The 25,193-nt window shown below is 41.7% G+C and overlaps 1 protein-coding gene and 1 long non-coding RNA gene across 4 annotated transcripts in view; one reads left to right on the top strand and one right to left on the bottom strand.

Annotated features, from left to right (window-relative positions):
• Positions 1–20,591, top strand: part of htr2cl1 (5-hydroxytryptamine (serotonin) receptor 2C, G protein-coupled-like 1) — a 113,554-nt gene extending 92,963 nt beyond the window's left edge. For all 3 annotated transcript variants that reach the window (XM_082519706.1, XM_082519705.1, XM_082519707.1), the window contains exons 4-8: positions 1,854–2,054; positions 14,354–14,517; positions 14,622–14,775; positions 17,328–17,560; positions 18,773–20,591. In XM_082519706.1, the coding sequence (XP_082375832.1) occupies positions 1,854–2,054; positions 14,354–14,517; positions 14,622–14,775; positions 17,328–17,560; positions 18,773–19,393 (1,373 nt within the window). In that variant the 3' untranslated portion in view covers positions 19,394–20,591. The remainder of the gene's footprint in view (positions 1–1,853; positions 2,055–14,353; positions 14,518–14,621; positions 14,776–17,327; positions 17,561–18,772) is intronic.
• The window catches only part of LOC309697815, a 332,892-nt gene that overhangs the window by 237,625 nt on the left and 70,074 nt on the right, over positions 1–25,193 (bottom strand). The window lies entirely within an intron of this gene.

The raw sequence follows: 25,193 nt of genomic DNA, 5'->3' as shown, positions 1-25,193 counted from the left end.
ATTGTTTTGTTGCATGGCCCAGCTTCAGCCAAGCTTTAGCTGTCACACAGATGACCTACCATTTGACTCTAGAATAGTTTTTTGTACAGTTGTATAACCCAGGTTGTTAAGTCTTTTTCTAATGGGTCATGAACTTTAACATTTAGCATCCCGAATGACACTGGTAGACTTTCAGATGTAGGCATGGCTAGCTCAGGTGATAGAGCATTAGACTCTTAATCTCAGGGTTGTGGGTTCAAGCCCCACGTCAGGTGTAGCTGTTTCTTCTGACTTTGTGGTAAGTTCTATTAAGATTGGCCTACTACATGCATCTAACAAATATGCTGGAAAAAACTGCTTGAGAGAGTTCACAGTTGCTAATGATCAGTTGACTGCATCTTGTTAGCAGCCCTGATTCATACTAACCCAGTAAGTACGAGCCTGCTGTCTTTCAAATCCCTGTAGCTAACCTTGACTATGAGGAAAAATTGAACATTCTTGATAGTCTGAGAATTTATTTAACAACTTTTATTTTTCCTGTTAATAAATACATGAAATAAATTTTTTTATGTATCTGAATAATTTGCGGCTTTTGTGTCCTGAATGTTTTTAGCAAAGTCTTCCATTCAAATGTTTTGAGATGCCTCATCATAATGGTTTGTAAAAAATGCATTTGTATTCAGAGTGGTCTTTAAAACGAATGCTTAGAGTGGGAATACAAAACTCAAAGACTGCAGCTAGTTCTTGGCTTCTGCAAAGCCTTGTTGTTTTCAGTCTGCGGCAATACATTTTGCTAAGTAGTGGCAAAATGCAAGTATAATGATACAAGGAGCCATTAAGAAAAACAATTTAGTAGCAGTCATGCTAGCAGCTCTGTGAGCCAATCAGCACTTAGGTTAAGGTCAGTGGGCATGATTTACAAGACTGTAGTGAATTTTTTCAAACATGCACAACCCAAAGTGTAACTGGGGCATTTTGAAATTTGTAAGAATTTGGTCAGTTTAGGATTAAGTCTTTGGGCACCCTCGCATCAGATTTTAAGGTGGTTCATCAACTATTTAAAGCTAAAATGATTGAATCTCATTGCTATTTACATAATCACATGTTCTCTCCAGTATTGTCTTTTTTTAATCTTTTTTTCATCCTTGTTTGTTTGAAATATTGTCATTGTAATTTGTTATTGACAAGTTCAACTTTTTATTGAATCAGTTATCTCTTTAGAATCGGGGCTAATCCCTTATTCCTCTTTGTTAGATTCATTTTTTAAGGATGCAAGAAGCAATAAACCTCAGGCTACAACAACAACTACACCTGCATCACAAAAGCACATACTTATACAAATACTGATTTTCACACATAATTTTGGTGTAATCGCCCTGTACAGATGATAGCTATGGGACATAAAACACAATCTAAATTAAACCTTATATTCATAGTGGGTTCATTGATATGCAAACTGATAATCTACTCTTAAAATCTAATTCCCAGCCATTAAATTAGACATCTAAATAACTCCGCCTAAGCCTAATCATAATTTTTACAATAAACCAGAGAAATGCTGTAATCAAACTATCACATTTATCTGATTTTTCACAGAAACTTGGAGCTGCATGTAATTTTCATTCTCCCTTTGATGTACTCTAATTAATTAACATTTAGTCAGCCTCTCCATGCTGCATCTTAAGCCCTCAAAGTCTGCTAACCCTGATGCCATTCACTCAGCCAGACTCCTAGAATCGATTGAAAAAAATGAATTACTGCTTTTAAAGTCAAGAGCAGCAACCGCTGCCCATGAAAAAACAACAGGCAGCTTATTATTATTTACATCACCTGGCAGCACGGTAATCTTTCATGTTCTCTCTCAATTCTTCCAGACTACGCCTGGCCCCTCCCCAGCGCTCTGTGTCCGATCTGGATCTACCTGGACGTGCTGTTCTCCACTGCCTCCATCATGCACCTCTGCGCTATCTCCCTCGACCGATACGTCGCCATCCGCAACCCTATAGAGCATAGCCGCTTCAACTCTAGAACCAAAGCCATGATGAAGATCGCTGCAGTGTGGACCATATCTATAGGTCAGCATTTGCATGTTAATACATAAATGTAGATTTGGCTCCTTTTCCACAGGCACTGTTAGATTCCTAATTAAAAATATTTCAGTTAGTTAGAAGTGTAAGTGATGGCGTAATTATACATAATTGTGCTGTTTATATTCATGGTGTCAAGAGGTGGAGGCCACTTGACAACATGAATATCACAAATACTCCAATTTCAGCCAACAAAACTGCTGCACAGGCTTTAGGATGGACTGTTAGTTAAATTACCCGTGCAGTAACCATATTATTTGCCAAATTATCACATTAAGACTGCTCCAAAAGGCACCAACATCACAGAAGTGGTCAGGTTTAATGAGTAGCTGGCTAACAGACAGCTGGTTAGCAGACAGATACTGGTTTAGCAAATTAGTGTAAAAGATACACGTAACTACCATGACATCATCCATTATTCTCTATCATATCGAGACTATCTCTCCACTCCGCTACATACTCCATATGTACAGAGTGGAGAGATAGTCTCTCACTCAGAGAACCAAGGTTACAATGTAACCGTACAGTTTGTGAAGCCATGTTTTGAAGCCTTGACACGGTTGTTTTCACCGTCACCATCTTGGTTTTAAAAAAAATGGAAGTGATGAGGACAAGAGTGAAACGGCTTGCTCACTGGTTAATGTCATGTAAACCACAAGTCATTGTTTAGTGAGCGCACCACTTCCTTTTTGAAACATAGTCTCCAACTCAGATTAACAAAATACACTTATATTTTTTACTTCCTATGACCAAAGATTTGTGGCTCAGCACATAAACTCAGCAGCAAACTGTTTACAGAGGCTAGGACAGCAAGTGGTTTTGCCAAAGACTTGTGAAGGACTGGACATCTATGTACCAAGTCTTCCACCATACAGCCTTTTTTTCAGGCTAAACTATATAAACAGGACAGAGCAAATCTTTTATTTGAATGAACTGTTATGTAAATGTGCCGCCATAAGGGACGGCCAGAGTTTTATGACTTTACGACTTTGTTAACAACTCGTGACAAAGCGCTTACAGACCAACATCTTTGACTCATCCCACCATGTTGATTGGTGTTGTTAATCAAGAAAAACATGAAGTATATGAGGCTGTTACTGTAGCAAAACAATTTGTCTGTGTGAGCATGTGCAATCAGATTTGTAAATGTGTTAAGAAATCTGTAAGTGTGCACAGTGATAATGGTTGAAAAGTCTAAAAATCTTTGTTGACGCACTAAGAACACAGACAAGTCATCAGTTAGAGCTCCTGGTTTAGATTCCATGATCTAAACCAGGGGTCCCCAATCCCAGTCCACGAGGGCCGGTGTCCCTGCAGGTTTTAGATGTGTCCTTGATCCATCACAGCTGATTTAAATGGAGAAATTGCCTCCTCAACATGTCTTGAAGTTCTCCAGAGGCCTGGTAATGAACTAATCATGTGATTCAGGTGTGTTGACCCAGGGTGAGATCTAAAACCTGCAGGGACACCGGCCCTCGTGGACTGGGATTGGGGACCCCTGATCGAAACCTTTCTGGATATTATCTGTGAGTTAATTAGTCTCTGAACACGTTCTGCTTTTGCGCTGGGGTTGTTTCTCTTTTTTTCTTTAATTCAGTGAACTGGCCTTTCATCTTCACACATCTATAAATGAGCACAATGAAGAAAGTACATTCTACCTTTGTGTCGTTTTGTGGTCAACTGCAAGACTGGATTTTTATATTGCACCACTGTTAATTTAGCCGACCCCTACAGGTACACATGGAGAGTTTCGAGACTGATGACTGTTGTTAAATTTAATGACTTTTCAGAATCCCCCTCGCAGTGTCTCCAAAGGTCCTATCAGTGCCCCTCCTGACTTTATGAAGCAGTGGGAACCCTCTCAGTTTGTTGACGCTCAAAGCGTCTGGCTGTGTGTTGTTACAGTTGGAAGTGATTTGCATCACAGACTTTTTACTCCCCAAAGGTGATCGCAGCACTTTTCTTATTTGATTTTGTTAGAAGCTAGGACGAAAATATGCGAATAAATTAATTTTGTCATCTTGAAATGTAATTGTTAAAGGTAGCCAGAAGATATGCCGTAGAGTTATTGACACTTCATATATATATATACACACTGCAAGTCAACATTCATATGTGGATTCCTAAAAGATGACTTTAAATGTTTTACCACAAGGATTTTAGAGGGAATTGTGGCTTTGCTGGAGTAAAAGCAGTCATCTCATATAGTCTTATGATTTTTATTTTATTTTTCGTTGTTATTTTAAAGGGACAGTACACCCCCAAAAAACAATTCGACATATTTTTTCCTCTTGCTTTTATAATGTTCATAAATAGGTGTAGATATGATTCTCTTGCCAAATTTTGAATCAGGAAAAATTCATCTCAGCAACAATTTCTCTTTAAGAAATCACAACCCGGTTTCATTTAAAAGCTGCTTCCTCTCTGCTGAACTGCACCTGCAGCTGGGTAACATTACAGCTCAGCCAAGGGTGTTTAAATCTTCTCATGCTGTCGCAAGCAAGAGCTTCCCACCACACATACTTCTCAACCCACTGTCTCCCTACTGGGAGTCAAATACTGACATTTTGTAAAAATCACTGGCATCTCGAAATGATGCACAAAACATCCTTTGCCATCCTCGTCATGACGAAACAGGTTTAGGCAATATAAAAGACATGCCTCGCTCCCAACTCTCAATTTTAAACGCACTGGCTAAGGCCTGATTGAGATTCTGCAGTTACATTGTAGGTTAAGGAGTAGATTCGCAGCTGAAGCATAATTCAGGCATATGGCGTCAGTCGCACAGGTGTAGAAACCAGTCAGTGAGTCCCCTATCAGCAAGGAAAATATGTCTCAAGCTAGATTGCTTTGGTTACTGTCAGCTTGCTGCGGTTGCCCGTGGTTTGGATATAAATGGAAATTGTTTGCCTTCAAAGTAAAGAAGAGCTGCTTGCAAAAGCAGCTTAGGGTGGGGGGAAAGGAGGGTTACTTTCCAGTCTTCCGTGACTGAAACTTTAGCAACTGCTTTCCAACAGGAACCGCTCACTATCAGTCTCACTTTTCTTTAGAGATCGTTCTTTGCCAGGAGGTTGCAGACTAGTCTCTGGTACCTGCGCTCTCAGCAGTGGTATAAATGGCACAGAGCTGTCAGGATGTCACCGTCTTACATGCAAAGCAACCAGTGTGGCAGATTAGGACAGATCAGGGATCGAAACAGCGACCTTCCGGTTACAGATACGCTTCCCAAACCCCCTGAGCCACAGGGGGTGTGTGTTGCACAGAGGAAAGTATGACCTCCCTGTGAGGAAAGTGATGAGGGATCAAATGACTTTTAAAACTTTTCCCTCAACCCTCCCTCGCTCTGTCTGACCTCCGGCTCCTGTTGATGTTGTTCTGAGCCCTTTAACACCCGCGAGGGCTTCAAGTCTTGACACACACATACAAGGGTGAAAGTGCGTACTGCTACTGTATGTCCTCGACCCCCAAAGCAGCTATGCAAAGTCACTGCATGCGTGCATAAACTCCACCTGGGCATCGATTGTTGCTGCATTTAAAGTCACGGTGTCACAGAACAAAATCCACAGGCTATCAGGTTTCCCGTGTGGGGATTTAATACGTGTTTCACTAAGAAACAAGTGAATCAAAAAGCGTCTAATGAAGGGCAAAGGTTTGTTATCTTTTGGTTGGATGCAATTAAATGTTCGGTCGTGTCCTAATGATGAGACATTTTATTAAAGGTTAAAGCTGTTGAGACTATCAACAGCTAGCCTCGTGTTGACAAATAAGTTGGTTTGTGAGTGCTTAAGGCCAAAAAGTGTGCCAAGCTATGTGCTCCCAGTGGCTCGGTCAAAAAGTCCCAAAAGGTAAAACACAAGCTGTATCGATTCCAGGACTCAACTTAGTTATCTGCAGTTTTTTCATCTTATCACACACTGATACAAAAAAAACATGTATTTCTTTGCCCGAGTTGAAGAAAAGAGATCAAACATCATTAAAGTTTTATATAGTGCTTCTTTTCACTTTCTTTATTCTTTTATGCCCTTTTATGTGGAAAACAATCTACTCCTAACCAAAGATGATTGAGTGATCCATCTTAAAAGGGAAAATAGTATTTATGAGTCTTTTAATAGTTTCCTACATAATACATTTTTCCATCAGGTAAAAAGTTGTTTTGCTGACAGGGATTACTTCCTGTGAGCTACATTGACAGACTGAGTTGATTGATGCCTCCAGATAGCAGGTAGGTTTTTACTTTTCTGTCCTTTCTTGCTCTGCACTCATTCGCATCCGGCTTTAAATCAGAAGAAATTGCTCTTTTCCTGCTGGCATTTCCTTGACCCCTCAAGAGGTTCTGCACCACAATGTTCAGCTGTGATTGAGGTCTGAGAGGGCTTAGAGAGATCAATGCTAAAGGATTAACAAAGAAACACCCAAACAGAAGATGTTTTCTGCTTCTTGTTGACTTTTTACTTTCTAGCATTCGTGTATCTTCCGGCTTTTTTCCCGCTGTCCATTAGAGCTAATGTGTGTCCTCTCAAGTGTCTGTGTGAACACAACCGTTTTCTCATTGGTGACAAATTAAAAATGCAGAGCAGGAGGTTTGCATGAATGACCTCAGTCTGTTTTGGTCCGAACTGACAGCTGTTACATATTTAGATGCACTTGTACTGCTCAAAGGTTTGAGGCTAATTTCTATAAACTGATGTCATCTGGAGCATAAGGACAACGTTTTGGGTACTGGGAGCTCTATGTTCTCTTTTTGTAGTCTAAAATGTGCTGACCCATCATGTTAAAGCAGCTAGTTGCAGACTGAGTGATGACCAAAAGATGGAATACATTTACTGAAATGCAGTCATATTCTGGTGACGGCTTAGTGACCACTAAATGGGACTCTGAGTCTTGGCCCAAATATTTGATGGCTACATTGAAACACTGACCCCAGAGATCATCAGACTGAATTCAGTGAGTTTTGTGAGATTTGTTCATCTTTCTGGCATTTAGTTGTTTAGGAAGGGTGGGGACGGCGGGGGGGTTAGGAGTGACGGCGGTGTTTTGAGATGTGAGAGATTTGCGACATTTAGCGCAAATCTTGTGTAGTTAGTGTTTAGTGTTGTCAATAGTTTTGTTGTGTGAGTCAGAACAATGAGGCGACTGCTGAATGTTACAGGTGTTACAGGAGTGATACGTCTCCTGCTGTCAGGCCTGCAGGTATCAGGCTGTTGTTGTCCTTTATCTCATAGTGGACAGAAATTGTTTTGTGGAGTGGCACAAATAATTTGTTTGGCATCAAATTTGATGCAGAACAGCTGATTGTTCTGTAAATTCAGTTAAACAGCTGCAAGAAACTTTGTTGTTTGCAAAACTCAGTTACTTTTTTGAAGAAGTAACTATATAATTAATTGCCCAACATCGGTCATTATTTACTGTATTTTGCAGACAGAGTTAAAGGACTCTCTCCCAGACCACAGACTCATACTCATAATACAAATCAGAACTTTATAAAAAAAAAAGAGGAAGAAAAAGAAAGTTGTGTTTTCAAAGTTGGAGTTCAAGTTATTTTTACTTCCAATAGTGTTAACATACTACACAGGTCATGAAGATTTTTTTGAATTTTCATTGTAAGTGGGCTAAAGCAGTTAATTAAAAGTAGTCTAACATAAATGTAAATGCTGTAATTTGATTATTTTAATAAACCATGAAACTTGGATGGATTCGATGCTGGCGTGACCACAGTGCACACGTCTGCTGTTGCTCACAGTGGTCCAAGGGACCGCTCATGGAGTTTGTGTGTTTGCGCAGACACATGAAAAATTAGAGGAAACATTACCAGTGCGGTTTCACTAGGTGTGCAAGCCCGGCTAGCTCAGTCGGCAGAGCATGAGACTCTTAATCTCAGGGTCGTGGGTTCGAGCCCCACGTTGGGCGGAGCTATTTTAAGACAGAAGTTATCAAGAAACTCTCTGAAGTCCTGGATTCAGCTGATTTTGTTATGACCTTGTTATTCCAGACATGTGAACTGCCAAAACTTCTGCTTCATAGAGGTTCTCACACATGCTTACAGTTAGACGCAGATCATCATCTGGAAGGTGTAAAGGTGTGCTTGATTTTCTATACGACTGCACAGAGTCCTGTGAAAGCTTTCTTTTTCATCTGTAACTGAGTCAGATGCTCTTTCCTCGATGGAAAATAAATATTGGTGCAAATGCAAATCATGTCTTTATGACCTTCTGGTGCCGATCCGTCCTCACGTGGACATTTTTGCTAATATGATTCTTCAGAAGGTTTTTGGTCAAGTCTCAAGTCAGTGCTTTATGAAGTAAAATCTGGGCAAAGTCAGATTTCGCAGGCTGAGGTTGGCTCTTGCTGTCATGATTGACATGACAAAAATGAACTTGAGCTGGCAGAGCAAGCACAGAGAAAGGTTGAAATAAAAGCAAGTTTAATGAAGGATAATAAGAAAAAAAACCACATACGTTTTTATATAGCTCTACCTCGGGATCCACATGGTTTTAAGGTGAAATGAATTAATGAGGTGAATCACAGCTTTTATTTAGATTCACCTGATTGCTCGCTCTAAATGAGAAAAACACCAGATGGAGGCAATTGTTTATTCTCCTTGCGTGATGCATTTTAAAACTTACATTTACTCTCTTGGTCTGAAGTTTATCGCCATGCTCTGCAGACATCTCTATAAGACTAAGAGCATCTGTTAGCAAACTGAAAACAAAATACTAAAGGTTATATTTCAGCTGTCCAACGTAGTGAGTATTTTATTTATGATTGTTAGTTTAAAACAATCACTGCTGGGTCGTTTGGCTCTCGGCGAAGGCACTCGCACTTTTTCTCCTCTCCTCCTTCCCCTTATCTTCCCTGCTTAGCCTCTTATTGTATGTCCTTGTCTAGTCTCGTGTATTTTTGTATTACTTTTCCCTGGAACACCCTCTCACAATCTGTTCTCTAAACCTAAAAGAGAATTATGGATTTGATCAACTAGTCTCTGAATGCTATTGACACCCTTTTCTTAACGAGAAGTCTGGGCTCAGGAGAGCCCGAGTGCCCTGGAGGGACTTTCCCTGCCAGATACGCAGTGGATGGGTGGCAGAAGTGGAGGATCGTGTGCCTGGTGGGACTGTCGATCGAGGACGCTGAAGATATCTACCTATTCAGAACCATGATAACAGGGTTCTTGCTGATCGGAGCTGGTTTGGCCCTGGCTTATCGGAGAATTAAGAAAGCGGAACCAGCTGTTCAAACCCACCCACGGCTGCCCGCTGGGATTGAAACGATAGGACGGGGCGCGACTTCTCAGAAAGGGCTCACTGAGTGCAGCGTGGTTAAGATCTTGGAGAAGCTTACGGCTGCCGTGAATACTCAGAATAAGACCTCTGAGCTAAAGTTGGATCACATCGTGGAGCAGCTCACTGCGGTCGTGAGGTCTCAGAATCGGCTCTTTGAGCACAAGAATGACAAGACCACGGAGTGCAAGTTTGATAACATTATGGAGAAGCTCACGGCTCTCCAACGGGAGATTGAGAGACCAGTGTCGGTGTCGGAGTGTTAAAGAACAGCTTTGAAATTCTCATGAGTTATTCGCACAAACGAAAAATCACCATCATAATGCGGCTATCCCTTCGGCGCTAGCTGTGGGCTCAAGGCTGGAGCTGAACAAAACTCTAAACGACTGTGTTTAGACTGTTCTTCCCACTGCATGCAAGGCCACCTGGGTTGGCTTGTAGACTGTTTACTTAGCCTGGTAGGGCGAAGGACACTGAACTATGGACACGCACACACATACATTTACACTGACAAGCACTCACTCATCCCCCTCCCCTTCCAACGCCTTCGATGCTTGTATCCTCCTGGGGAACACGGGCGGGTCTGGGCCCACGCTGGAGAGTCGGCGCAGTGGCTGCTGTGTTGCCTGGGATTACTCCTCATCCCCTACACAACCCTGTTGCTGTCACGTGCTCTATAATGTTGTACTGTGGACATTTATGTGCTTTCTGTGCAGAGGAGGTTTTTTTGTTTCCTGTTCTCATGCTGTCCTCCAGCCCAGCATGAGTAGAGGTCTCTTTTTTTCCTCTTATACTTTCGCATTGTAGTGTACATTTCAGTGGTTTTTCTGTAATGCAACCGTTCTCTGACTTGTATCCCCATGTGATGTCTCTGTTGTATGTGTAAGGTCGGGAGGCGGGTTCATTCCACTGCAGGGCAACCTGCCACTGCATGTGGTGAATAAAATTTGAACTTGAACTTGGTGCAAAAAGTCTAATCCCAGAGTTCCAGGCTCGTCTCTTGTAGAGAACCTTGTGGATGGTTTTAGCATCTATAACAACTCAGTGTCACCTTTAATAAACTCTTAGTGAAGTTGTTCCTTTGATCTCAAGGAAATCTCCAAAAGAACAGGGCTCTGCAGATGTAGCCAGCTGTTCATTTTCTCCCATTTGTTTAGAAATTTTGTTTTCCTTTGTCATGTCCCATTTTACCCAGGTGGCCTGTGTTCAACTCCCGGTATGGGAATTGTCCTTTTTTACTGAGATCTATGTGAAACTGAACTTTGTGGAAGAACTGGCCTGGCAGAGGGATCAAGCTTGAAAATATGTACTGCAGATTAGGGGTGCCTAAGGCCCGAGGTGAAACTGGACTAATAAGTAAAGAGAGTCTATCTAAAAAGTGGAAGGAGTAATTTGAGAAGCTCATGAATGAAGTGATGAGTGAATCAGGAAAAGAATGAAAAGTGCAAGAACAGTTGTTTAAATGCCATAGGTATGGAGATATGAAGGAGAGAGTGTAACATGGTAGACTAATGTGCCTGTGTTAATTCAGCTCCATATTATTGTGTGAAGTTGCACTGGGTTGGGAGTGGTTTTGTGTGTGTGTGTGTGTGTGTGTGTGTGTCACATTTTTGGTGAGCCAATGGCTGGAATGGGGTTGGACTAATTAGAGGCAGGTGTACTTGATTGCACTGATACACTGGTCTACATATAGCCCACACTACAAACACTGCTGTATCATTTTGTCTCTCTGTGCAGGTATGTAATGCGATGAAATCAAATATGTTTGGGATGTATGGGTTTTGTGCTATGAATTCTATAGTGAAAGTGTCATTTTGTCTCTCTGTGCAGGCCAGGGCCTATTATATGCCACAGCCTAAAGGCAGCAGAGTTGCAGAGGCTGGAGTGACCACTGACTATATGCTTGCAGGGTGGTGGGTCTCCAAGGACAACTTCTAACCCTGTTAAAGGCAACACGTGGAGTGCACCTGGCAGTGTGGCATAGCTGGCTCTGGCCTTGGGACTGTGTGTTTTTTATATGATTCATAAATGGGACACTGGACTGTTTTATCTTTTATCTCTTGATATTTTTTGTCAATAAATTATCTTTTAGAATTTTATTGACTCTCATCTTTTTGCCCACGACTGAGACGGTTGGTCAGACCTAGAATCTTTCTTTGGGTGTGTTACAGAGAGGGCCTGCAATTTTTATATATATATTTTTCAGCCTTTTACTGGCTTTATTACACAGATACAGTGAAGGCTAACAAGAAAGCAGAGGGGGAGACATGGAGCAATGGGTCGGACTCAAACCCGGGCCAGCCGCTCGCAGCCATGCAGCGTATGGTCACCTGCTCGTCCAACTGACCTAAACCAGCACCCAGGGGTTTCAATCTCTGATTGTAGACTAGCTAACCATACTGGATCAAACATTGGTAACGCTAGCTGAAATTATGGAAAAAAATGTCAAATATTAGTAGCTAGCTAACACTACAGCTTGCAGTGGGATGTGTTGGTTTAAAGTTGAAATAATTAAAAGGTAAGATAATCAATTTAAATCATTATCTAACAGCATGAATAACATATAGAGTTGTTAGCTAATCGTAACGACAAACTGGGACAGCTAAACATAACCAACAGCTATTAAACAGAGTCGTAGAATCAATTTGTGGATAGATTTCTAAAATAGTAAGCCCATAGTTAGGTGGAAATACTGGAAACATTTTTCTAACCATAACTGAAAGTAGTGCAGATCGAGTTTAAAAGAAGTTGAAATAAAGATATTTGATTGTGAGAGGTGGTGTTAATAAAGTTCATCATTGAGTCAACCTGAAGGACATTATAAGCAAAAAGCTGGGAGCCGTTGGTCTACACACTGTGTGCGACCAAGACCGCTGGACAGCCTCTTTACTCAACTCTATTTACATTCATAAGTTATTTGGACATTCACAAAAGTAAAATGTACTTTTAATGCGGACAAATTCATCCTTCTGGGCAGCGTGTGTGTGCAGTCGATTGCAACGATTGCATTAGGGGAGCCGCTATGACTCCAAATTGCATTTTGATGTTGGCCCGGTCGCCAGCAGTCCAAGAGAAAACGATAGATCTTGCACTTACGCCTGCCCACACTTCTGGCATTAAACAGCTAAAAGGGGACCGAGATGTGCGACCAGTCTGTAAAATAGTGCTGTTGCCTGTAGAGCTTTAAAACACGTCGCTGCTTCTCCCCTCGGTATCTCCGTTCTGAAACAGAGCCCAGGGCAGCAGACACTTTTAACACAAGCGCTCTTTGAAATCAGAAACGGCACATTAGTCAGTGTTATTATCATAGGTCAGAAAATCAGCTCTGTCTCAAAGGATGCCTCTCACCTCAGGCTTTTATCAGCAGTATCCTCTAACAGCACCAAAGCACCGCTATAAACATCCATTACACACTGATAGATTTCCACAGATCCAGCTCTCATTTAATATATTTAATGTGTTATTCTACAGCACCTTATAGTTATTTACTTTCATTATCATAAAAGGAGCGTGTTCACGGACCGGGGGTACAAACCACCAAATGTGTTTTCAGAGATAATGTTGCATTTTCTAGCCATGATTTATGATTATTACTCTGAAAATGACCCTCTGTGTTTCCAGGTAATGACTCCGGCTCTGAGCATTTAAAGTAACCTAACGCTAAAACTGAGTGGAAAGTGGTGTTGTTTCAGGTGTAATTAATCATTACCTTAAAAACTGCAATGGGAATTTGCAATAGGAATCATTAGATACAGCTTTAGTTACTCGATGCATGGAGTGAAAAATGGTGTATACAGAACCAGAACATTAATACAACCTGCATGAGATTCCAATCAGTACATTCAGCTTTGTGCCTCCAAATGTCTCTGACACCTGCTGGGGTGTGGATGTGGGACCTCTGGGGATTTTCTGTGGTGTCTGGCATCATGGGGTTTGCAGTGAATACTCTGGGTTCTGTTGCAGGGCGGAGCTTCTGCTAACCAGGCTCATTTCATTGCATTCCAAGTATGTTTGGTCAGATTGGCATCTGGGGAGTTTGGAGTGAAAAAATGTGGCTCTTTGTTATCTTGCTTGAGCTCTTCCTCTGCAGTTTTTTCCAACGTCACCCTGTATATTATCCTGCTGGGCGATGCCATTCCTGCCTGGTGCTTTTGGAGTGTATATTAGGTTCATGTCAAACTAACATTTGCTTGAATGTCAGGTCCAGCAGTTCCCCAGCATACCACTGTTTCAATTTACATTCTAACTCATTGGTATTCATCTTTTGCTTGTGCTATGCCTGTGTAATATAACAACACTACAAAGACAAATCCTAAAAATTGCCCTTATTGTTCATATTTTGTTCCCATTCACTCTTCTAACACTCTTAAAAACATTTTAATGGTCATCCAGCTCCACATTTATATTACTGGACTGCAGAACAGTAGCTTGTTTTGGACATCCTCTGTCCAAAACAAGTTGTTTTAGCTCCTCTTCCTTCAAGCCGTCTTTGTTCTGATGGGCAGTGCCTCACAGTCAAAATATTTGGCGAAATAGGTGGTGCTTCTGTGCTCAAAGAAGACCTGAGAAGACCACACAGAACCTAGAGTAGAGAAGGAAAACTATCTGAACCCAAGGCAGAACCACAATCATCTTTAGGGTTTGTGGAGAAAACATCCAATCAGCAGCAGGAGTGAAGATGCATTGTTGATGCCAAAGGAGAATGGCAAGACTGGCAAGAAAGGCAACTGCAAGTTTAATAACAATTTGTCACAACCAAGGTCTGCAGAAGAGCGTCTTGAGCTTTGAAGCAGATGAGCTACAGCTACAGAAGACCACACAGGATGCCACTTCTGTCAGCTAAGAACAGAGGCTACAGTTCACATGGAAAAAAAATATATGCCATGCAGCCTTTCCTTTTAATAACCTAGGAAATGAGGGAGGGGCATGCACCAAAATGTTCCCACAAAATATTACAAATGAAAGATGTTCAGACTTTTCTCCTGCTACCCTCGTTCTTTCTTTCTGTAGGCGTGTCAATGCCCATTCCAGTGATTGGCCTGCACAACAAGGACAAGGTCTTCGTCAACGGCAGCTGTGTCCTCAACGAGGAGCGCTTCGTGCTGATTGGCTCCTTTGTGGCCTTTTTCATCCCACTCGTAATCATGGTGGTGACATACTGCCTCACCATACAGGTAGGGCTTTTTTTTTCGTGTTTGTGCGATTGCTCTTCTTTGCAACATGCATCTGTTGTAATGTCTTTACTTTACTGCCTTCATCTATGTCCCCTCCCCTTCAGGTGCTTCAGAGGCAGGCCACAGTCTTCCTGTATGAGGCAAAGACTTCTTCCCAGCAGCCTTTGCACACACCAGCAATGGGAAATACATTGCAGCCTCCACCCAGCACCTTCCACCTTCCTCAGATCAATACACTTGCTCCTCCAGACTCACAAGGTAAACACCTACCAGGACTTTACTGCACCTGTATGTCAGCAGGAAAATCTCCCACTAACTTAACCAATGAATTTATGGTAAATACATGAATTTATTCTTGAAAGTATTAGCAAATAACACACAACCACAGACACATAATTATTGTTAGTGATTTTGTTTTCATGTATTTTATGCTGGTATCCCAGCATGTTTTACTTTCTGAAGGATTTGAATCACTCTAAGTATTAAACCCTCCAGCAATTAAACCAAGAAGAAGCACAAAACAAATTGATGGCTTTTTATTTTGCCACTCTTGAGATGTTTGAGTCATACCGCCTAAGCATGGCATATTTCAATTTGTGTTTTAATAATGAAGAAGGCCTCCACAGCAGCTCAGCACCAACAGCATGCTTCATTACACACACCCTAGGTTTCTTATTCGACTTGGTCTTTAGCTTCAGGGCCTTCAACACTTTCATTATTGGTATGACAAGACTGTACAAATGCAGATAATCAATTTCTAATTAGCATAAGGTAAAATTATGATACTGGAGGTTCCTCTGTAAGTGATGTGTGTCTGTGCTCTTTCAACATATCCCTGTGTTAAGACACATAAGAAAGCTCTTCACTTTGAGTAGCTCCATTTTTGATATGGGAAAGTTTGAAACCCAGCCTCTGAGACTCAAGCATGTGGATCCATCACAAGTAAAGCAGCAGCTAAAAGAATCGTCTCTTCTGACTGTACAACAAGTTCTTACCCTGTTTGTCAAATCATGGCCTAGAAACTAGAATCGTGTTTGGGATATTTTTATTTTTTCAAAATTAGGTTGGCCATTGTTTCCCTATTTTGTGGTACTCTGTCCTGGACGTCGCTCTATCAGAGAGTTGTCAGGACATTTTCTGGCTCAGGTGGGTGAGCATGACTCATCGGTGTACAGTAAAGGCAATGGGTCTATCACCCTACTTTACAAAAATCTATAGATCTGCCTGTTACTTCTGATTGTATTGATTGATCCCCTAATTGAGTCTGTTTACGTTTATTATGAACAGAAGTAGCAGAAGGGTCCCACTTCAGTGACCTCAGGATCTCGTCTCTGCTTTTTATGGATGATGTGGTTCTGTTGGCTTCGTCAGGCGGTGGCCTCCAGGTCACGCTGGAGCGTTTTTTAGCCGAGTGTGAAGCGGCAGGAATGAGAATAGTGAGGAGGGTACACTCTGGGTCAGGGATGAGTTGCTGCTGACGCGTTTTGCCGTGGGCTTGTTCACGAGTGACGGGGAGCGGGAGATGGACAGACGTAGTGTGGCGGCATCAGCTGACTCCACTCTGGATGCCTCACATTGCACAGTGTAGGGAACGGCAATGATTTGCCCATGAATGTTTAGGGAGTTTTGCTTTCAATTTGCTTTCGGTTTTAAGCAATTTCATTGTTGCTCATTTAATTATGGAAAGTCCAAAACATGATTGATATTCAGTTAACTGTGCAGCTGTATCCTTGTTTATCAGTTATGTGAACGTCGGCTGTTTTCACACAAATATGTGAGCTAAGCACTCAAACAGGTTGAACGACTTTGGTCTGGTCACAAGAGTGGATACAAAGAGCCCCTTCTCTCTTATGTGATGAAGCAGCTCTTGGAAATAGCTTTAGATCACAATTCTGGCATCTTCAATCCATTTCACGTCTCTAGAAGCCTGCAGGCCATCCAGGCTGAAGGCAAAAGATCAACCTATCCCGAAGGAAGGGTAGACCTAAACCTACAGGGTGTACCTGATGTAACAAGTCTGCTTATCTTTCAACATTTGATATCAGGTATTCCCTTATTAAATGCATCTGCTCTCTAAGTTTAGTTATGCATGAGAAAACCCATAACAGATGTTTTTCAGGTTTATGATACTAGAAATAATGAGCTTGGTCTACACCTCTCTACAAGGCAAGTGCTTCTATAATTACTGTATGTTCTTGAAGTGCATAATTACAGGATTCCCAGAGGGATTTCTCGATACCTAAGAGTTTGTATTGTCATCGTAAATCACGTGTAGGCCACGTTGCTCAGCGGGAATAACAGAAGGACAAAGCTTTGCAAAAAAGTTTCTCCAGCTCCGAGCACTTACAGTGGGTAAGGCGAAACAGAAAGCACACTTCGTCAGCTGTTTCCTGAGATGTTGTTGTGCTGCTGCGAAAACAGCATCTATCTGATCTGATCAGTTTGGGCGCCACTCGGACGTTTCCCATTCCAGGCCAAGCCTTGGCTTCTCCAGTTCAGATAAAATTGCATGATACTGCAGTCTCTGCCCATTTTCCATCTTATCCTCTCTCCAATCCCAGACACAGAAAATTGAAAATGAAACATTCAGCTCGTGCCTTAACTTTTCATCTCGCCTCTACCCTACAAAATATCAGCTGCAGTGTTAATAGAAAACTTGACATTCTTTCATTGGCTGGCTGTACAGGCAGCAGTTTTCTGGTTGACACATAATGATAACATGTGCAAGTCCAGCCATTCAGCTTTCCACTAAAACATTTTAAAGGCAAAAGTTTGAAATTTAAATGGTTGTTTTTTTGCCCCTTGCTCAGAGTTGAAGGTCCCGCCTCCTCAAAGCAGACGAAACACCTTGAGCTGCCTGAAGGGCACAGAGCCCAGCATTCTGCTCAGCGCCTCCACCTCAGATAGCATCAGCATCATTCCCAGCTCTGAGGTGGCGTCCCAGCTCAGCTCGCCGGCAGCTGGACCGGGCCGGAGTGATGCGTCAAGTCACGGTCGCCGGGGGATGATGCAGGCCATAAAAAATGAGAGACGGGCCTCGAAGGTGAGAATAAAAAGGAGTAATCAGGGGGTAAATGATAAATGTGCAATAAGTACACCCTCTTAAAGTTTTAATGGTTTACAAATCAGGACATTAAAAAGTATATATTTGGTCTTAAACACAACCTGAGATGAACAACAACTGAAGTCTGCGAGTCTGAGATCAACCTCTACAAAAGCAGATGTTTTGTGTCATGCAACAGGACAATGACCCCAAGAATAGCAAAATCCACACCCCAACAATTTCAATTTCGGAATGCTTTGGTGGAAAAACCTCTAAAGCTTTCAAACAAAAGGCTTTTTAACTTGGTCTTACTTTGGTTGTGCTGTGTTAAAATAAAATAAACTTACCATTAAGTTAAAAAGGTGATTCCTAAGTAATAATCCTCAGGCATACACCATCAGCGGTGTAGTCAAAAACGTTCAAATAGTGCTCAGTACTACTTAGACTAGAAGTAAATACTTAAAAGTGCGCCACTGTTTGACCACTAGGGGTCAGTGTACACAGCAAATTGTATGTGTTTGCCAAAAGGTTGCCTTATACAGTTGTTATAGCATACTGTAGCCTTTTCTGAATAATAATAATAATAATGGATTGGATTTATATAGCGCTTTTCAAGGCACCCAAAGCGCTTTACAATGCCACTATTCATTCACTCTCACATTCACACACTGGTGGAGGCAAGCTACGGTTGTAGCCACAGCTGCCCTGGGGCAGACTGACAGAAGCCAGGCTGCCATATCGCGACATCGGCCCCTCTGGCCAACACCAGTAGGCGGTAGGGTAAAGTGTCTTGCCCAAGGACGCAACGACCAGGACAGAGAGCCCGGGGATCGAACCGGCGACCTTCCGGTTACAAGGTTACAAAGTCTGAAAACTATTTAATGTCTCGTTTAATGCATCATCATCACTTCTCTTCTGAATGGCGTGTTTCTGTGCCAGACACTTTGAGTAAAAAGACTTGGAGTCGCTGAATGTGTGACTCGGGCTTGGCATTGTCCTCTGAAAATGCAGGTTAACTCTGGATGAAAACCAAAGCCCTCTTATATCTGTAAAATAAGTTTAAATCCTACTAGAAGTGGTGCAATCGCTGGGATATTGAAAGAAAAAGAACGTTTCGGTTGGAAGGTATTCAAACTCGCAAACTTTCTATTCACTATCTTCTTCTTATTCTTTCTTTCCTCCTCTTCCTTTTCCCCCTCTCTCTTCTTCTAGGTTCTAGGAATCGTCTTTTTCCTCTTCCTCATCATGTGGTGTCCCTTCTTTATCACCAACGTCACCTTCGTCTTGTGCAGCAACTCCTGCAACGAGTCACTGCTCCACGACCTCCTCAACGTCTTCGTCTGGGTGGGTTACATCTCCTCTGGAGTCAACCCTCTGGTCTACACCCTCTTCAATAAGACCTACAGGAGAGCGTTCTCCAGCTACATCAGGTGCCAGTACAAAGTCGGGGCCAACGCAGCCAGCCAGGGTTGCAAAACCCTCCTCGTCCCGCCGCCATGCCCTTCACACGCCGTGACTCCTCTTCTTATGGGCGATCACGGGAAGGCAGGTGTGGACCGCAACAGTAACTGTCGCAATGGCGGTAGGGGGGATAACGGGAGGCTCGCAGTGGACCCGGAGGACACGACGGACGATGGGACGCAATTCGGAATAACCTCGCAGAGCATTTCGGAGTGCCAGAACATTTGCATGCTTTCAGAAACAGAGCCGGAAACGGAGCTGGAGCCGGAGCTGGAGCCGGAGCTGGAGCCGGAGCTGGAGCCGGAGCTGGAGCCGGAGCTGTCACTCATCAGCTACAGCCCTGCCCCGAGAGAACACACAAGCAGCGTGTGACTGTGTGCATCCGGTCAGTTTTAGTCTTCTGCAACCTGCAGATGCTGTTCCAAGCAGGGCTGGTGCTTGGACACGACAGCTTTTCTACTGGTTTCAACTGTAGTGAGGACTCTTACTGGGAAAAGGACTAGTCTCTGCTGACAAGCCTTTTTCTCCGTACTATGTTCATCAATGTGGAAAGAAACCGGAAGAGTTAATATTTCGGGTTGGAAAGGTAGAATGAAAACCAATATTTCCAGTGTGCTCGTTTTGTAAATGTTGGCTTTCATAACATTAATAGAAAACAAAGGCATCCACCAGGCCTTTACCTATACATCTAAGCACTCATCAGTGGCAAGATGTGGGGGCTCCTCATGGCATTGACAATACCAGCTGAGATCCACTGAAAGGGATGAAGTGAAGAGGTCGGTGGAGAGCCAGCTCTCGTCAACCTAGCATTAAGTCAAGTGGCCCTTCACGGAGTCCCACAGATGCAGGTTACAGAGTCAAGCACCAACCGGGAGGCCACTGGGGTCAAACTACGCCTTCAAGCCTTCACACAGAGTCAAAATGCAGTCCGAGCTCGGGTCCACGTGGATTCCCTCCACACCAAGCAAACTAAACCAAATATATTTTTGTGCCGGTCGAGCTTGACAACAACAGCAGTCCTGAGAGCCATCTGAATGAACCTCTCCAGCATGTTTAATGAAACTATTCAGCCGACAGGAGGGGGATGTTTCTCTGAAGGAAACTGCAGTTGAAGCGTGTCTGAGGGGACCAACATAAAGGAATGTACTACCACTGGTCTCTGGTGGACTCACAGTGCCATCTAGTGGTCACATGACTCAGAGAGGTCGCCTCTTACCCTCCCCCTTTCTCCTTTATTGGACTGAACAAGGGGGATACAAGAGCTAAGAAACAAGGTGCAGGCCTTTGGCTTAACACAGCTGACAGGCTCTGGCTTCTGTTGACCAACAGAAACACTTTGCAAAATGCTAAATTCACTACTTCCACAGGTTTTTAACTCAAAGCAACCAATGAAATCTTAAATAAAAGTAAAACAGTCTAAAAGGAATGCATTATATGTAATTTTTTTTATGTTAAGTTGAACTCTTTTCATGTTTACACTCATTACTCATTCCCACTCTTTTCTTTATACAAGCCAAACGGGGAAATGTATATCTTTTGCATTCACCCATTAAAACAAGACTACAGTGTAACGTAGCCTCATGCAAATAAATGAAAAGTTTGAGTCAGAGCAGGTTTGATTTTTGATTGATTTGCCACAACTTATATGTGACTTTAATCTTGACTATATCCCAAACCAATGAGCATGCATATCATATTATCAGGTTACGCATCAGGATTTTCATATCATCTACAAGCACAAATCTTCGCAATTTGATATTCTGGGCATCTGTGAAGGACACATCCTTGAATTGAAAAGAACCTCTGTGTCATCTACTTTAAAAAAGAAAAGAATGAGGGATTTGTATTCAAGGACAGTTATTAATTTAGTCCCGTTTCAGTCATTCTGCAGGCTAAAACCTGCTTGAAGGGTAGAGTGAAAGCCAAAAAAAGGAAGAAATTAAAGAACACTAGTGGCTTTGTTTGCATATAAATCAACAAATTTTAGTAATAATCGAAGAATTACACTGAAACTAAAGCTCCAATGATGGTTTGCTTGGCAGCGTTTCAACCCTGCACTGAGTCAGACTCTCTGATCTTCTACAGCTTCACAGTAACTCACAGTTAAGACCAAGTAGCTTTAGATTTCATCCGTGAGACGGACAGAAAGTCGATACCCTAAGAGACAAAGTCCCCAACACTCAGAGCCCTGTCACTCTGACTCCACCTCTCTCACTCCCACTTTCCCTCCTCCCACATTTTTATTGACATCTGACAAGACGGCATGCTTCATCCACTCTGGATGAAATACCTGCAGTTTGATTTTCTCATGAACAAATTCACAAATTTATCCGAGATAACAGAGGACATCATGAGGTAGTTCTAATCGGCCCGATTCTAATTCCTGCTAGAAATACCTCAGCTTTTAGTTTTTACTGTCAAGGCATTCACATTTAACGAACGATCCATTTACAAAATCGATGAAGAACAGCCTGAGATGGCCTGAAAAAGGAACTAGATCTTCAAAAATATGTCTCACTGCAAAGAAATCCCAGGGTCATAAATCAAACAAAAGACACAGCTCACTGGTTTTACACAAACTTGGTTTGGTGTGACAGACCATTAATAACATCTTTGTCAGGAAGAAATAATCAGCAGTTTGTCCAGTCGCTCTCATGGCAGTTTGTAAAACTTTGTGTTAAAGACAAAAATTCCTTCTCTGCACCCTGAACGTTGTTCAAAAACACTCAGCCAACCAGGATGGGATCCATTTGCTGGGACGATTCTGGACAACACCCCTAATGTAGACTATATAATCTTAAGTCAAAGACGCAGTCAAAGATGCAGATAGGTAATACAGCACTCTGCTAGCTTTACAAACCTGCTTGTTTTTATTGATCCAATGTGTCCTGTGGAAGTAAAATACCCAAAATGCTGGATGGAAAACTTGTTTTAAAACAGCAAAGACTAAGTATCTGCAACACTCCGCCTTACAAAAGATATAATACTGTGTGGAGTTTGAAGGTCAAGTTCATGCTTTTCATCAAGAACTTCGCCTCTTAGAAGATAAGATATGAATGTATAAAGAAGATTTAACCTTAAATTAAAAGTTGGGCTAAATTTACTGGAGTTTTTCAAAGCACTTCTCCATAAAAGAAAACAATACTAGAAAGATGGCTATTTAGTAGAAAAAAGACCCTTAAAATGAAAGATGAATACTTTGCATTATTGGAAAATCTCTTTCCATCCACTGTTTCCACTTTATTGACCAGTCTTTGTTCAATCTGCCTCGTTTTTCTAAACGAATACTTTCTAAAACATAATATCTCTGACTGGCTCACACTTAATGACTACTTTTGTATAGTAGATGGCAGTTTCTCTAGAAATCAATATTTGATGTTCTTAATAATCGCCTCAAGCATATAAAAACACTAAGAACTTACAAACACTTGAATGTTTATTACCCATAATCTCCCCTATGCCCTTCAAAATCAAAGAGTAAAAGGTCAAAGCCTTCAATGTGATCAATCGAACCTAGAGCCTGAGGTCTGCAGCCACCTCTGCATGCAATTAGAATGAACCATAATAGTTCCCTTTGTTCTAATTCTATGCGCCTCTGTATAATTTATCCACTATTTGTATGCTACAGACTTACCCAGTGGGCATTGGCACCACTTTTGTCTCCACAAGGAGAGATCTACATGAGCTAATGTTGGCAAGCCAACAATGAGGTTTGACCCACGAATATCATGCATGTTTAAAGTGTTGTTCAAAAGGTCCTCTCTGCCTCACTTAGGTTTTTGCTTTCTTGTGAAGTACAGGAAAGAAATAAAGAACAAACACAGGGCAATCAACAAAACGCACCATCCAAACAGCATTCGGGCATTTTATCCTCATTGACTTCCCAATTATCACAATAATATGTAAACAAGGGGAAAAACAAGAAAAAAAATAAAAGGAGAAGAGAGGACTCTCTGAACGTGGTTGAAAGGATTGTGTTCCGGCATGGAAAGAGCCGCTGCCAGGCCAGCCAACTCACTATGTCACAATGTAATAGCTCTATGTTTCTCGTGTACCTGTGTGTGTACCGAGCTTGGCTCAAATTGCAGTCTGAGATTGATTCAGAAGCTTTTCTGGGTTTTATTGATTGTGTCCAGCACAGTGGACTGAACCGCGAACGTCCCTGCAGGTGCCAGTCCTGTCCGGACAGCTGAAAGCAATCACTTTGAAAAGATTTCAGTGAAATTCGATCCAGGCCTGGTGTGTATAGACATAGCTGGAGCCGTTTTCTGACAGACTTTCTTTTCAGTACAAAGAAAGAGAGAAAGATTCTTCCCTCTCCGAGAGCTTTTTGGGTTTATGTTAAAGATTAAAGGAAAAATCCCAGAAATGCTACAGCAGTATATAGAAACTCATAAAGGGATGACAATGCGCTGTATCTTGTGTTAGCTGACACATTTTCTTACCTGGTATGAATCATTTTACATTTTCAAGGAATTATGTGTCTATACAGAGACTCAAGGAATGTTCTGACATTATGAGAAATGTGTTTTTTTGCTTTAATTAGATGATCATTAGCAAAGCCAGGACACTGTTAGCCTAGGCTAGCATAAACACTGGGAGCAGAGTGAACCTGCTAGCCTTAGCAACACATCTGAATAATACATAATCTGTCATTTATTATTTATTTAAAAAACCCAACAAGTAGAAGTATTATAAGAACTTCTTTTGTGGCCACAAATTGTGAATTATAGTTTTGGAATTTCAATAGCACCTTGGTTAAGCTAACTAGCTAGCAAATATTAGTTACTCCATGCTAGCACTTGAAGACAGGTCTGACATGCTAGTGCTAATGGGGGTTCATTTCGTAATTTTTATGATTTTTTTATGATGATTACATCAGAATCTCCTCCTTTTGGTATAAAATGATGCACTATGCCAGGCTTCATTTTGCTGTAAGTGCATATTTTATAACGCATTATGATTAAATAGTATATTTGAATAACACCTGGCACATAAGCCGGGATTATACTTTGTATGTCTGCAAGTAATTTCATCATCAAACAGTGAGTGCAAGGGTCCATGTGGATGTCCCTGTGCTTGCATGCTTTTTGTAACAGCTCTGAGTTATCCGAGGAGAAATTGCATGCCAACTATGTAAGCGCCTCAGGTGGCAGACTTCAATCAGGAAAGACTACTCAGTCATCAGGTGTCCACAGTGGAGTATACTCAAGAGCTTAACCTTTTAACATCCTCCTGGTCTCCCCCCAGGGTGGGATTATGGTTGCAATATACACACAATTAATAAATTCATTTTGGCATTGCAGGTATTAGTGTTTGCATTTCTTCCAAATAGGCAGAAATTCTATAGAAAAACTTTGACTTTAACATATCCCTAACCCTACTCTCTAGCATCACCAGATTTAGTGCCTGTTAAAAGGTTAGAAAATAACCTTTTTTTTTATTTTCCAGCAACTTATACAGAACAGAAGATCTATTCTGTTTGGCAATGTACCCTGTTCATCATGAAGGAGAAGAAAAAGCACTATAGCCAACCTTAGCAAGCCTTGATTATTTAATATGATCCTGATTCTGTCTGGACTCACTTTGGCCCAGAAAATATCATCCTGACAGTTTTCTGGTGTGATGTAAGCATGTAGCAAAAATATCCTCTGCGCTTTTACATCAGTTCTCAATATTTCAGTCCAAACATAACGCTGGACAAGACTTTTGAAATGCCAACTCATATGAGCACATCCTATTGTGTATATAAAATCATAAAAAACAGCAACAAAGTCAAATGCACATATTTCCCAGAATGTCATAATCTTTACTTTTCTATCTCACGGAAATAGCAATAAATTGCTGCAATTAAACACAAAATAATTCCTGCCATTTCCAGATCATTTGGAAGGATGTCAAAGGGTGTAAGAGAACCCCAGGAGCTCGCAACATGTTACAGTTTTCAGATAAAAATGCATTTGCAAAAATGCTAATCAGACTTTTCAGCAGAGCTTTTTGAAAGGTACTCTGGTTGATCTTCCCAAACATGCAACTCTGTCACTAAACGGCTCAGAAAGTAGCCAAGATGTTCAAGAGTCTGACAAACCCAGCAACTCTAAATCCAATTTCATTGCAGACGACATTCGTTCTCGAGCCCCGAATTTAAACACCCTCTTTGATGCTGGTTTGC

The sequence above is a fragment of the Aulonocara stuartgranti genome (assembly GCF_965226115.1).
Source record: "Aulonocara stuartgranti genome assembly, chromosome: 3".
Lineage (NCBI taxonomy): Eukaryota > Metazoa > Chordata > Actinopteri > Cichliformes > Cichlidae > Aulonocara > Aulonocara stuartgranti.
The sequence above is the reverse complement of the archived record's forward strand: the minus strand, read 5'-3'. Positions and strand labels throughout refer to the sequence as shown.